Below are 15,289 nucleotides of genomic sequence, written 5' to 3'. Positions count from 1 at the left end.
GAGAGACTTCTTCTCCCTCTGCCCCTCCCTCCCCCTATTCGTGCTTGCTCTCTCGCTCTCTCAAATAAATAAAATCCTTAAAAAAAATTTGCTCAATGAATGAATAAGTTGAGTTAGACTTAATTTCTGACATTCTAATTCAGTACTTGGGTAATACTCATGTAAATTCACAAGTCATTATTCAGTAAGTTCCTGGTCAACATGTTGCATTTTATCTGCATATCCCCAAATAATCAGGTAACAGTGCCATCTGTGCCATCATCTGTGATGGGGCATTTGTCCATAGAGAGGATGGGTATGGGTAAAGGAAGCAAAATTCATACTTAACATGAGGCCTTGTGAAACAAACACAGATTCCTTAATCACAGTAAACTGTTTTAATTCTGATGTTATAAAATGGATGCACTAAGATTGCTGAGGATATATTCAGGTGCCTGTGATAAGTACAGAACATATAAGAAAGCAAAGTCCTCATGTCACATGCACTCTTCAGGGCTGAGACTGTGGACAATATGCTGTTATTGTTGTCCTGGCCCTTCTTAACTGTTCATAGCAATACCACCACTAAAACCACAGAAGCCAAGACATATTTAATTTTTAAAGCCTTGAAACAAGGCCAGTTTGGCTTTGAGACAGCTCAGCTACCAGTTTCTTGAGCTCCGTGGGCTGTCTCAAATGCTTACCCACTATCTGACCCTTTTGTACTGCCAGGTCAAGGCAAGATCAAACTGGAACATGATTTTGTTGAACAGCTTCTTTTGGTTACTTGGAAAGAAATTGTAGGTCTACTGGGTTATCACAGGATCATTGCTTGTTCTCCTTATCGATGTTACCGAGAAGGAAATGGTAGAAGTAATATTGTCAGACAGGAGATGTTGTCTGCTGGGCTTCATTGATCAGTTTATCTTCCCCGGCAAGGGTTATACCTGATGCCCTTCCACAGCATCCCTGACAACTCAAATACCATGCTGTGATAGTTAATTTTTTAAAAACATTTAAAATTAAAAAAAATTTTTGTTTACTTTGTTTTTAAAGATTTTATTTATTTTAGAGAGAGAGCATGTGAGTGTTGGGGGTGAGGCAGAGGGAGAGGGAGAGAGAGAGAATCCTAGGCAGACTCCATACTGGTTGGGACGTGGTCTCATGACCCTGAGATCATGAACTGAGCCAAAATCAAGAGTCATACTGCTTAACCAACTGAATCACCCAGGTGCCCCTTAATTTTTTTATTTTTATTTATTTTTATTTTTTTAGTAAACAACATCTTTTATTTGCCCAGGGCCAGCTGTTGTAGGCATTGAGGCCCCAAGACTTCCAGAAGGGATGAAGGGAGGAGGGGCAAACCATCCTGCTTACCAATTGCTGCCTGCCCCCAGGAGGCAGCAGGAGGTAGGAAGGGAGATAAAGTCTACATTTGTGCCATCAAGGATCACGCCTGCTTTCAGATACTTATAAACATTCAGTTGCTGTGGAGGAGGAAACTGAGGCACTCTGACCCCCCAGGCCTCTATGTGCTAGTCCAAGTTTCTGCCTGCTCCTCTTTCTCTCTCTCCAGAATGAGCTGCAGGCAGCCTTTTGCTGGGGAGGGTCTTAGGAGCCCATCTGGTGGCCTGTGGGGGGGAAGGCCAGCCAGGGTCAAGGGCTGGGGATGGGGGGGCAGGAGGAGGGGTGTGGTTGGAAAAGCAGCTGCTGGGAGGGGGGAGTCAGCACTGAATAGGGGACCCCAGCTGGGGTTTCATAATGATATCAGTGGGGGACAGCCAGAGCCCTCTGCTGTCTAGATGGGGAAACTGAGGCAGAGACTCCTCCCATCTTGGAGAAGGGAGGGGCCTCCTATCAGCTATTCCGGTCCGTTCATCTTCTCCACGAAAACACTACAGCCCGGGAGCTGGACTGCCTCGTCAGTGGTCACTCGGTGTTTACACTGAGACACGAGTGGAAGGCAGCTGGGTCACCTGGCCAGGGAGCCCGCTCCTGTTGTGACAAACCAGAGGGGCACCTTCCCCTACCTCAGCTGCTGCGGAGAGAGGCAGGGCTGAGCCTGCCCATCCCCACTCACGTGCCTGAGAAAGGCTCATTTTTAGCACCTGGCCTCTTTTCCCTGCCTGGAGGGAGGTTGGGTGACAGAGCAGGGAAGAAAGTGGCCAAAGGGGACAGGGAGACCTGGAAGCAGGGCCCCAGGGGATGTCTGATTGTGCTCTTCTCCCCACCCCAAGGGAACCCGGGCTGAGCAGGGCCCTCGGCCACCATGCAGCGTGGATATGAAGAGGATGCTGTCCTGGTCCTGCAGCTGGTAGTCCAGCTTGCCCAGCAGTTCCCAGTCTGCATCATTAACCAGCACCAGAATTCCTGGGTGCACGCTGTCTCCCTGGATGAACAACTCTCGCCGCTCTTAAAGCAAATTCTTCTTGATCCGACAAGGAGGTTCCAGAAGTTCCAGGGCTCCTCCTGTCCAGGTAAGGTGACCTGATGTTTCTTTACGCCGTCGCAAAGGAGCTCCACACCACCTCTGAACTCCACCTCCACTGACAACGGTGCTGCCGTGTTGAGGAAGCCCAAATTTTTTTATTTTTAAGTAGACTCCATGCCCAGTCTCAGGACCCTGAGATCAAGACCTGAGCTGAGATCAAGAGTCAGAGGCTTACTCGACTGAGTGCCCCCATGATAGTTAATTTCATGTGTCAACTTGACTGGGCCATGGGGTGCTGATGTTTGGTCAACCATTGTTCTGGGAGTTTCTGTAAGGGTGTTCTGGGATGAGATCAACATTTAAATCAGTAGACTGAGTAAAGCACATTGCCTTCTCCCATTGTGTGTGGGCCTCATCTAATCAGTTGAAGGCCCAAATATAACAAAAGGACTCTTTCTCAAGTAAGAGAATTTTCCTGCCTGACTGCCTCCAAACTGGGGCATTGGCTCTTCCCGGGTTTTCAGCCTGCTAACGTTCTAAAAGGAACTACTCTATCAGCTCTTAAGGGTTGAGAACCATAAGAACCATTCCAGACTCAGACTGGAATGAAATCATCAGCTTTCCTTGGTCTACAGTTTGCCAACCCATCCTGCAGATCATGAGACCTGCCTGCCTCCATAATTGCATAAGCCGATTCCTTATAATAAATCTCTGCACACACACACACACACACACACACACACACACACACACACACACACACTCCTTATTGGTTCTTACTGGAGAACGCTAATACATATACCCAGGCCTCCTGTCTAATTTTCAAGAGCTCACATCCCAGTCCCAACAATATATCTGCCAGATGAGTACTATGATGGCCAGGAACCCTAAAATGAGAGGACAAACAACACAGGGCCGCACCAGAAGGTCAGACATGATTTGTCAGCCTTTATTAACCAAAAGCAAAGCCGAGCCCTAGAGTTTCCTTTTAAAAAACCCAATCTTGTTTACGGCAAACAATGATTTAATTATATGTTCAATACTACAGAGCAATAATTGATCACTTTCTAATCACTTATTCTTCTGACATTAAAATACAAGTGTAAAACGGTTAAAATAAGATTCTCCCCAATGATTTAAAAACAACTCCAATTGAAAGACATTTCGAACACTATGTGTAGAACTCAGGACCAAAAAAAGACCGTAAAACATTTTACCTTTGAGGTAGCACAATAATGCTGAATTAGATTTCTTTTATTACAATGAGCTTAAGAAAACAGTGAGGAAATCTACCTTTTGCTCAAGGTGGGCTAAATGGTTTTCTGCAAATACCCCATGAGGTTAGTGACAGTTTTCTCCTTTCTCTCTCTCTCTTTTTTTTAAGTATAAAGATAGCCCTGCAGTGTGTAAAAGGAAACCCACAGGGGAAGGCTGCTTCCCATAAAATAGACATTAGAATCATTGAGGAACGTCAGCAGTCAAGACAGGAGTAACAAGAGGTAATTGTAGTGAAAAACCAAAACAACTTGTATCTTGGCAAGACTGGTTTACAAGTGTATGTCAAGAACAAAAATTCCAACATTAGCCAACTGAAAACAAAAGATGACATTCATGGGTCTTTTTCCTTTTTCTCTGTGCAAAAATGCTCTTTCACTTTTCTAAATGAGAGAAGACTGTTTCTACACTGCGACTTGACATGGAAATGCTGTGTGCCCAGGGTGCCGCTGGGCACCAGTGGCACCTCTCACTGATTACCATTGTGAGCAGAGAATCTGGGCATTAAGAGGATGAACATGACCTCTCCTGGTCGGAGAACCATTTCTTGCCACTTTGCTGCTGAATTCACTCATTAAACTGCTCAAAGAAAAGATGCACCCTGACTCCTGCGAATCTACAGCAATTATATGTAAGACTGTCAACTAAGAGGACAGCACACATGAACCCTTCCTTCAGAGACTACAACCAAAACAAGAGAGTGGGTGTGATAAACTGGGGCTAGAAGAAAGGATAATATTGTAGGCTGGGCCTCAAGGCTCTCAGGAATATTTTCCATCATCCCAAATCAATAACAAAGCCAGGAAAGAGGGCGTGAAGCTCTAACCCATGGAAGAGAAGAATATAAAAGGGATCTCTTCCCAACACACTCCTCCCCTTGAGGCTCAACCAACAGTGCAGGGTTTGCCTGGCATAATGTGGACACCAGAGCCCTCAGTTGAGCTTGGTCTGCCACCTCTGATTCCCCATGCTGCAAAGAGAACTGGAACCCTGCCAGACTCCTGGCACTATTTCACTCACACTGGTCCCTTTAAAGTCTTCCTTCCTCAAGCCAGACCCCCAAGGGGTGCTGTATGCAGTGAGGATCTATACTCGTGATCCATATGTCAGTCTGTAGTTAGAGCAGGAGGACTTAAACCTGGATGAATTCTACTCTGTAAAACAGCAACCATCAGTGAGTTGGGGGTACCAAAGAGGCTTCTGTGAAGGGGGAAGACTGAATTGGGATGTGCAAGAAGGCAGGATGAGAAGCCCATGCCTAGCAGCCTGCAGGAGTGACTCTGGCACTAAGCTCCCAGCCAGTCCTGACTAATGCTGGCATGGGAGTGCAAAGGGGGCATCTGCTCAGTGTTTAAAGAGTCCTTGAATAGAGGGGGCTAGACCTCTCTGACACTCCTAAAGCTCACTGTACCTACTTTTGGAAGAAACAGGTGTGATTCTTGTCTGCTAAAGTGCAAGATCTGCTTTCTTAATTTATTTGATAATAAAGCAACACCCTAGAAAAGAACCTTGGAAAATCGTGGGGAAAAAAACCACATGGGCTTTCCCATAGCTAGCTGCCTGTTTTGGGGTATTAGTTACAACCTTTCATAATTCTGGGAGCTGCAACGCAGGCTACCTAGCTAGGGCGGTCTGAAAAGAGTCCTTCTGCTTTCACTTCACGGAACACAAGAAAAAGGGAGATTTGACCAAGGTTGTGGTGGGTCACCACTCTGGAAATCCCTCCACCACGCTGTCCATGGCAAAAGCAGAGAGCCCCGCTTCTATGGACAATGGAAGTGACCATGTGGGCTCTATCATTATCCTACAACAGGAATGACTCAAGCCCCAGCATGCAATCTCTTAGGGGTTTATTGAGTTACACAAGTTTAAAAAGTAAATCATATTGGAAAGGGCCTCTTGATTTAATATAACCTTGGCTACAATATTCAAATTTATTTCTATGCAAACTTCACACTGCTCTTAGGATCTCTTATAGCATCTAAGTCATTCTCAAAAAAAAATTTATCCTTAACTATATCTAGTTAATTAGGATAATTCATCACAATTCTACTTGATATAATTAAAAGGTTAAAAAGTTTTAAAATACAAGCTAATTTACTTTCCTTTGGGGTTAATAATTGGAACCCCCAATATGCCAACACCTTAATTAGAAAGGTCTTTGCAGTAATTTCATGGATTTTTAAAAACAAAGAGTTGATCTTCAGGATGAATGCCTGAGTCAGCTGACACTGATATATATGACCAGGTCCAACAGGAATTCCCCAAATACAGAAATAAAAATTTTTTTAATTTCAAAAAAATAGCTGCTTCTTCTTTAAAGAGTTTAAAAATTGATAGTTCAACAGCAAAGCTATGAAACAACACTGGAGAAGGAAAGGGGGCTCTCTTTGTTGTAGTACAACCTCTTGCTGGCACACTGCCATTATCAGCTGGTAGGGCAACTGGAAATAAGATGGCAGGAGTTGCCCAGGGAAGCATTTGGGTCAGATAAAGTCATGGCACATCCAGACCCTGGCTCCTTAGAAATGGACAACAATTCATTCATGCAAACCGCACAGAGAGTAAATAAAACAAAACAAAATCTACTGAAACAAAACAAAACAAACCAAAACCCCCAACCCAGAAAACCTTCCCTGGCTCTCCGCTACCTGAAGAATGTGCTGATCGCAAATTCTCTGCTCTAACACGGGTCTTCATGGCCAATCAGTGTGCTCTGGGGTGCTGAGCTGCTGGGCCTGGGGCAGGGCCCTGCCCCCAGCATCGCTGTGAATTTGGAGATAGCTGTCATGGGTGCCCCAGGCCCGCAGACCTCCAGCCTCCCTGCCGCATCTTCTACTGTAAAACCGAAGGCTACCAGTGTGAACAAATGCGGACTTTCTCAAAGGACAAACAAGAAGATCAAGGGCTATGACAATTCCTCCCTTGAGAAAGGTCAGGGGCGGGTGTCTACAGTTGAACACAGCTCTGTGAAGACCTGTGGTGACTTCCAACAGCAATAGTAGCAGCCAGAGAGGAAAGGAAGATGATTATGCTGTGGACTTTGTATCAGGCACTTAAACTGTTGGAGAGACATGCCATTGTGAACCAAAGATGTGACAACTGGGTTGGAATAATCATTACGAGTGGTCTAATAATGGGCTTTCAGAAGCAAAGTGGAGGAGGTGTGGGCTGAACCTTGGCCCATCTTGTAGTGCTGACTTTCAAGTGTCCTACATGCCCATGGCCACAGCGATAGCAGCTGGCGGCGGCAGCAACAGCAGGAACGGGTCTGTTGTGTCTGTCTTCTGTGTGTGTTCTGTGGCTGACTGGGAGGTTTTGGTGTCACACTGAGAAGGCTCTGGGCTTCTGCCTACTGCCCGGGGTCAATCAGATCCATGCTGGAGCCAAACATCTTCACCAGCTGTTCCTCGTAGTGTGAGATGTTCCTTTTCATGATGTCCATGCAGGGCCCCAGAAGCCTCTCAAATGCTTGTACGTCCATAACTGCATTGTTAAAAAGAGGCGCGAGAGAATGAATTCTCTACACCAATAATTCAAAGTCATTTCCCTGATGCAAACCTTTTCTCACATATACCTGTTCACCTCAGGGAATCAGACTGGGGGATGCTGAGTGCTTGGAAAAAGGACGGATGTTTCTATGTGAGCACAGCCAGACTGTGTCATCTGTTGGCAACTTTGCAGAGCCCAACAGCACCTACTCACTCGGTCCCAGCAGAGCCCTGGACACCTGCCTCTGTGACTGCTCTTCTCACAGGCTGTCCTCACTCAGTGCTCAGAAATGTCTGCTCAAAGGGTACAGACCATTTCTAGTTAGTCCCACAGACTGTTCAAGCCTAGATGTATGTGAGAACTGGTGAAATGAGTCAAGGCTTACTGATGGGGAAAAAAAAAATACTGCGTGTTAGAAAAAAAAGTATTTGTGCATAAGAATTTATTTTTCTTACCTAAGCATTTGACATCTCCCACTGCATAAGCTGAAGCAGCTCTGGGTTTGTTGGTGACCAGTGCAAGCTCTCCAAAGTACTGCCCCTTATGGCAACGGGCAATCTCGACCTCCTGGTTCCCACCATCCTTGTTTGCTTTAGTCTAGAGCAAGTGGAAAACATGACCTAGGCTGATTCCAGAATCACAGCTGAGCACATCCAGTTACACACACTTGCATTCCCTTCTCAGGACACTTAAAATACAATTACTGAGAAATTCACTTTGCGGAGACACTAACTGTACCATGTCAACTGCAGGGGCTAATTCATCTCAGTGGTCTGGTTTATTTATTTTATTTTTATTTTTTAAAGATTTTATTTATTTATTTGACAGAGAGAGACACAGTGAGAGAGGGAACACAAGCAGGGGGAGTGGGAGAGGGAGAAGCAGGCTTCCTGCCGAGCAAGGAGCCCGATGTGGGACTCGATCCCAGGACCCTGAGATCATGACCTGAGCCGAAGGCAGACGCTTAACGACTGAGCCACCCAGGTGCCCTCAGTGGTATGGTTTAATTAGAGGAGTTGGCTTTTACCTGGGCCTTCATCCAAGACCCAACACCTTTCAGGTAATGGCTAAATATCAAGAGGTAGGGAGCAGACCATTTTCTTTGGAAGATTTATATGTATCTTCCAAAGGAAAAAAAATAATTATTATAACATACATTATATATATTATGTCAATATATATGATCATATTATAGTGTCAATTATATATTAATACATATATATTTTTGCATATTAATATAATATATATTTTTACGTATATATTTTTATACATTATACATTTACATATATTATATGAATGCTGTCCTTTTGGTAGATGCTGACTTCTAAGGTGCAAGGGAAAAGACAAGATCTTTTGTTAAGTCCTGCTAAATGATGTCAATGTTTCTCTTAGGTAAAGTTACAATCCCGGGTCACTTCTTTTTTATCTGAGACCATGCCTTTCTCGGACAATACTTTACAGTAACAAGTTTTCTTTTTAGGTACTGCCTGCTCTGTAAGTTAGTGGTTCCCCACCCCTCCACCACACGCATTTTTTTTTTTTTTAGAAGAGCTAAGTGACTAAAAAAATTTTTTTATAATGTTCAACCTGGATATTTAGTGCTTTAACTCTGTATTAAGAAATCAAGCAGGGGGGAGCCTGGGTGGCTCAGCCAGTTATGCGTCTGCCTTCAGCTCAGGTCATGATCCTGCGGTCCTGGTAAGGAGCCCTACATCGGGCTCCCTGCTCAGTGGGGAGTCTGCTTCTCCCTCTCCCTCTCCCCTCTGCTTGTGCTGTCTCTCTCTCTCAAATAAATAAAATCTTAAAAGAAAAAAAAAGAAATCAAGCAGGTTTTAATTTGTGCTTATCAAATTATGGAAAATAATGTAGCATATCACATTTAATATCTAGAGTTTCCTTTTTTTTTTACAAATCCATCTGCTAAGCTAAGCAATAATTTCAGTAAAAAAATTATTTAGAATTTATTAGTAAGAATTAGTCTCAATCTCTAAGAGCCACTTTAGGTTATAGGCAGATAATCTTCCTTCCACACTTCTGCCCCAACCTGTTTGCTCTGAAGTTGATCTGCTCCATCAGAGCCAACACTCTCCTTCCAATTTCTGTAGCATTCTCTGGGTCTGCAGATGCGTTTGTGCCCAAGTAGTCCCTTCTTTAGAGTAGCAGTTAACACACTGTCATATGAACACCAGCCCCCTGGGGATTTGTTACAATTCAGATTCTGATTCAGTAGGTCTGGGGCAGAGTCCAAGACTGCATTCCTGACAAGCTCCCCCAACCCCCAGGGCCACAGTGCTGCTGGTCCCACATACCCAACATTATGCTGTGATCAAGAAGTGTCAATGAGTATTTGAAAAACAAACATGTATCACTAGTCCAAAAACAATAAAACTAGTCCAAAAACAATAAAAGAACATAGACGTTTCAACCTACTGTTTCATGTGAAACAGCAGATCTATTTTTAATAGAGGCAGTAATCATGTTTTTCTTTCTCCATATTTAACTTTTACTAAAGATAGTCTGTAAAAGGTTTCATATTAGGTTAGAATTATATTTAACTATTTTAACAAATTCTACATTCTTAAAAAAATTGGAATAGGGAAATCTGGTGACAATGGATTTATGATGAGAATCATTCCTCCCACTTACTGGTCATCAGTTTTCTAGGCCTCCCTATCCACGAAATGGCACAGTAATGCTGGTCCTAAAGACCTCCCCCCAAGTGCTCTAGAAAGGAAGCTTTTTTCATATTCAACACCCACGTGTATGCCTTTATCATGTAATTCCCCCATTTTCTACTAGGGGGTTTATCTTTTTCTTATTGATTTATAGGCCAATATTTCTCATATCATTAATTATGTCACAGAGGCAAAGGCAATAGGAACAAGGAGAAATATACTAAATCCCTACCACTGGAGGTACTTAAACATGGGTCTTTGCCAGTCACATACCTCATAGAACAATGATGGTTTTTTTTATACTAGACACACTTCACATTATTTAAAGCAAGCAGCTACTTTCTGTGCATGCACCTGGCATAAATTGCACCATCACACACAGACTCACCTTGCTTCTGATCAGGATGCTCACCTCTCCGGACTCTATAATGTAAAAGCTATCAGCCTTTTCACCCTAGAAAGGGAGAGAAGGTTGTCAGAGCTATACATACGTATTGGCGAGGGACACAGAAATACATAATTTTCTCATTGCCCTGATTTTTTTTTAAAAGATTTTATTTATTTATTTGACAGAGAGAGACATAGCGAGAGCAGGAACACAAGCAGGGGGAGTGGGAGAGGGAGAAGCAGGCTTCCCGCTGAGCAGGGAGCCCGATGTGGGACTTGATCCCAGGACCCTGGGATCATGACCCGAGCCAAAGGCAGACGCTTAACGACTGAGCCACCCAGGCGCCCGTCATTGCCCTGATTTGTATTTATTTTCCAACTCTACAAATTAACCAGTGGCTAACAAATTTAGTACAAAACAAGAGGATCCTGGTCACCGGGAATGTCAGTCCAACTATGACTGATGCACATCTCTCACTTCCCAACATGGAATATTCATATTTCTCCCCATGAATATGCCCAGGCTGCACACAGCATCACTATTGCTCAGGTTAGTCTGCTATGGAAACCTGTGACCAGGGGAGGGAGGACGGGGGGGGGGGGGGGGGGCGGGGGACCAAGAGACAAGACTGCTACAGACAGTATTAAGGTGACTAATCTGGACCACCAAATGCAGCCCTCCAGAGGACAGGGTGGATCTGGAGAAAGCCCTGCCTTGGTGAAGGAGGTACTTTGATGCTGGTTGATGTCACCCTTATGAGCCTCAGGCTTTTCTTTCACTTGCTTGGATTTTAAACCACTTGGCTGAACCGGTCATTCAGGTATTTCAACAAGTAATTAAGTACTTACTATGTGCCAAGGCACTGTTTTAGGCATGTGAGATGTATCTGTGGACAAAACAAATATCCCTACTCTTGTGGAAATCACAGTCTGATAGGGCAAACAAACTGTAAACAATCAACATAGTGAATCAGCAAATGATACTGTTGCATTGGAAGGCAATTAAGTACTAGGGGAAGAAAGCAGAGCAGGCAATGTGGGATCTGGAGTGCTGGGGGAGGAGATGGCTACAGTATATAGATAGCAGAGTTTCATCAGAGGGTGAGATCTGAGCAAAGGCTGGGAGAAAAGGCTTTCACAGGCCCATTTCAGTCTCTGACACCTTTCTCTTAACATCTGGAGCAACGACCATCTACACTGGATAATTAAATACTAATCATGTGTCCTCATTCCACGTGGGTCTTTTTTTTTTTTAAAGATTTTATTTATTTATTTGAGAGAGAGAGAATGAAGAGAGAGAGAGTACAAGAGGGGGGAGGGTCAGAGGGAGAAGCAGACTCCCTGCTAAGCAGGGAGCCCGATATGGGACTTGATCCCAGGACTCCAGGATCATGACCTGAGCCGAAGGCAGTCGCTAAACCAACTGAGCCACCCAGGCGCCCCTCCACGTGAGTCTTATGTCTTCAGAAGAATCTACACTTCTGAATTTGTGTAAGACTTCAATGTCCTTCGACTACCGCACAGAACTCCAAATGTCCACCTTACAACTGAGGCTGCCATTCCTGAGTCAGTCTAGTCCCAGTTCACTATGTAATAATCACTGCTCCATGTGAGTAGAAGTCACAGCGTTATAAAGAGGTGTCTGCGGGTTTCTGCGGTGCTGTGTGGGATAAGTACCCTGTACCCAGCAGAGCCAAATCAGCATGAAATTCTAGAATTACACAAAGAGCTCCCTGACACGAGTTGCTGAAAGAAACTAAGGGGGAGCCAGACGCAGAGTCACCAGGAGGAAGAGTGGTTTCTAGGTCCAAGAAGGGAGTTTCATAAGGGAAGATGTGATTACCTGTGTTCAGTTCTGTCGGGAGGTCAAGAGTAATAATGATTCAAATGTGTGGAAACATTCGGTGACCAAGACGAGGGTGGTGAGTGACAGCACTGAGCCACAAAAGGGACAGGTGGTGAAGGGTGGTGCCCGAGCTCTTTTTGTTTAGATAGATGTGCTCATTTTTCAAGGCTGCAGCCTGATGAACTTTTATACATGTATGTAGCTGTGTGACCACCCCCTCGATCAAAACAGAAAATCTTTCTGGCCTCCACCCTACGGAGTGTTTCTCAGTCAAAACCACCACTACTTCACCTATTAGGTAACTGTGTCTGACTTCTGTCCTTGCAGTTTTCCTTAACTTCTGTTAAGGAAAGGAAGGCTGTTCCTTAACTTCATGTAAATGGAATCACACATTGACTTTTGTGTCTGGCTTCTGCTAGTCCACATTGTGAGATGGCACTTTGAAAATGCTTGCCTGTGAAACGAATGAGAAGCTAGTTGCTGGGGTAAAAACAGTGAGTGGAGGAATCTGAGTGTATTTTGAGGACAAGAGAGACTCAGTCATGTCTACAGGATGAAAAGAATGAGTTTGATGAGGGGCACCTGGGTGGCTCAGTCGTTAAGCGTCTGCCTTCGGCTCAGGTCATGATCCCAGGGTCCTGGCATCGAGCCCCATGTCGGGCTCCCTGCTCAGCAGGAAGCCTGCTTCTCCCTCTCCCACTGCCCCTGCTTGTGTTCCCTCTCTGACTGTGTCTCTCTGTCAAATAAATAAAGTCTTTGAAAAAAAAAAAAGAGTAAGTTAGATGAACAGGGGTGCTCAAATAGAGCAGAATCTGCTACCAATGCTGTGTGCTCCCTCCCAGCAGGCACTCTGGTGAGCGCTGCATGTACATTGCTTCACATGAGCACCTAAGAAGTCAATAAAATCGGTACTACTGCTATTCCATTTTACAGATGAATTTCCTCAGAAGCTCAAAAGATAAATAACTTTGCCATAGGAGGCAAAGGGAATAACTGGTGGATTCCAGACTGAGAGGAGATAGGAAGGAATATTACCAAGACCACATGGAATAATGAGGCTTCCCTAGGTAGAAGTCTGCTTCTCCCTCTGCCCTCACCCTGCTCTCGTGCTCTCTCTCTCACTAATAAATAAATAAAATCTTTTTAAAAATTTGTAAGGACGTAACAAGAGAAACTCTGAAGGGGGCAGCTCGCCAGGGGCTCCCCTGACAGCACATATGGTCTAGAGAACACCCAGAGACAGGCTGAGATGCACACTAGCATCCCACCATCCCGTGCAACAGGCAGTGGCTTCTGTTCTTTCTTCTGTATCTGGGCGCCAACTGCACACCTGCATTAAGCAAGGCACCCACCTTAAGGCACAACCACATGTAAAGAACAACTGGGTTGCAGGAAGAGGCTAGTGGTATGCTGGTGCTAAAGAGCCCCAGCAGTCCCAGCACAACTGTCAAGAGGGACTTAAGGCAGCAATCTCTAAATGCTGATGATCATCACTGATCTTCACAGATGCTGGGAAGCTTCTAGTTTTAAACTGCTAAGCAACCAACTCAAGAGAATGGGGGAGGGGGATATAGCAAAAACAAAGTAGAAGAAAGGAAGTAAGATAAAGACAGAAAGTAATGAAACAGAAAACGTTCAATAGGATTAATAAAAGGTGCGAGTTGGTTCTTCAAAAAGACTGAAGGAATTGATAAGCCCCTCGCAAGCTTGAGCAAAAAAAAAAAAAAAAAAAAAAAGGAGAAGGCACAAAACAACATCAGGAATGAAGACAGGAACATCATTCTAGGTTTTGTATATATTTAAAAGGTGTTATAGGGGAAACAATCAACAAAACTAAAAGGCAGCCTACAGAATGGGAGAAGATATTTGCAAAAAACATATCAGATAAAGGGTTAGTATCCAAAATCTCTAAAGAACTTACCAAACTCAACACCCAAAAACAAATAATCCCGTTAAGAAATGGGCAGACAGGGGCGCCTGGGTGGCTCAGTCATTAAGCATCTGCCTTCGGCTCAGGTCATGATCCCAGGGTCCTGGGATGGAGCCCGGCGTCGGGCTCCCTGCTCAGCGGGGAGTCTGCTTCTCCCTCTGCCTGCCACTCCCCCTGCTTGTGTTCCTGCTCCCACTATCTCTCTCTGTCAAATAAATAAAAAATCTTAAAAAAAAAAAAAAAGAAATGGGCAGACAACATGAATAGACACTTTTCCAAAGAAGACATCCAGATGGCTAAGAGACACATGAAAAGATGCTCAACATCACTCACCATCAGGGAAATGCAAATCAAAACTATGATGAGATACTACCTCAAGCCTATTAGAATGGCTAAAATTAACAACACAAGAAACAGCAGGTGTTGGCGAGGATGCGGAGAAAGGGGAACCTTCTTGCACTGTGGTGGGAATGCAAGCTGGTACAGCCACTCTGGAGAACAGTTTGGAGGTTCCTCAAAAAGTTAAAAATAGAACTACCCTATGACCCAGCAATTACACTACTAGGTATTTACCCAAAGGATACAAAAATACAGATTCAAAGGGGTACATGCATCTCGATGTTTATAGCAGCATTATCAACAATAAACAAACTATAGAGAGAGCGCCCAAATGTTCAACTGATAAAAATAGATAAAGATGTGGTACACACACACACACACACACACACACACGCAGGAATATTACTCAGCCATCAAAAAAGAATGAAATCTTGCCATTTGCAACAACGCGGATAGAGCTAAAGTGTATTATGCTAAGCGAAATAAGTTAGAGGAATACAAATACCATATGATTTCATGTGGAATTTAAGAAAAAAAACAGATGAACATATTGGGAAGGGTGGGGGGAAAGGAGAGAGGACAGAGGAACCATAAGACACTGTTAATGATAGAGAACAAACTGAGGATTGATGGAGAGAGGTGGGGGCGGATGGGCTAGATGGGGGAAGTTAAAAGGAGGGCACCTGTTGTGATGAGCACTGGGTGTTGTATTTAAGTGATGAATCACTGAATGCTACTCCAGAAACCAATATTGCAATGTATATTAACTAAGTAAAATTCAAATAAAAATATAAAAAAATAAAAGGTGTTACAGGAACATTATGACCAACTTTATGCCAAAAACACTGAATTTTAGACAAAGATGAAATAGAAAACTTAAATAGCTTAACAATTAAAATGATTTAATCTATAGTCAAAAATCTTCCCACAAAAGA

The 15,289-nt window shown here is 44.0% G+C and overlaps 1 protein-coding gene and 1 pseudogene across 1 annotated transcript in view; both read right to left on the bottom strand.

Moving 5' to 3' along the window:
* Positions 1 to 1,590: 1,590 nt before the first annotated feature.
* LOC114224990 (ubiquitin-related modifier 1 pseudogene) lies at positions 1,591 to 2,724 on the bottom strand (annotated as a pseudogene).
* Positions 2,725 to 3,338: 614 nt separating this feature from the next.
* Positions 3,339 to 15,289, bottom strand: part of PRKAR2A (protein kinase cAMP-dependent type II regulatory subunit alpha) — a 102,099-nt gene continuing 90,148 nt past the window's right edge. The window contains exons 9-11 of the mRNA XM_028124451.1: positions 10,241 to 10,306; positions 7,633 to 7,774; positions 3,339 to 7,171 (exon numbers count right to left, since the gene is read on the bottom strand). Coding sequence (XP_027980252.1) covers positions 7,038 to 7,171; positions 7,633 to 7,774; positions 10,241 to 10,306 — 342 coding nt within the window. The 3' untranslated portion in view covers positions 3,339 to 7,037. The remainder of the gene's footprint in view (positions 7,172 to 7,632; positions 7,775 to 10,240; positions 10,307 to 15,289) is intronic.

The sequence above is a fragment of the Eumetopias jubatus genome, unplaced genomic scaffold (genome assembly GCF_037043125.1).
Source record: "Eumetopias jubatus isolate StellerSeaLion01/CBP00866 unplaced genomic scaffold, mEumJub1_p1.0 scaffold_1, whole genome shotgun sequence".
In the NCBI taxonomy this organism is placed as follows: Eukaryota; Metazoa; Chordata; class Mammalia; order Carnivora; family Otariidae; genus Eumetopias; species Eumetopias jubatus.
This window is presented reverse-complemented; position numbering and strand designations above follow the sequence as displayed.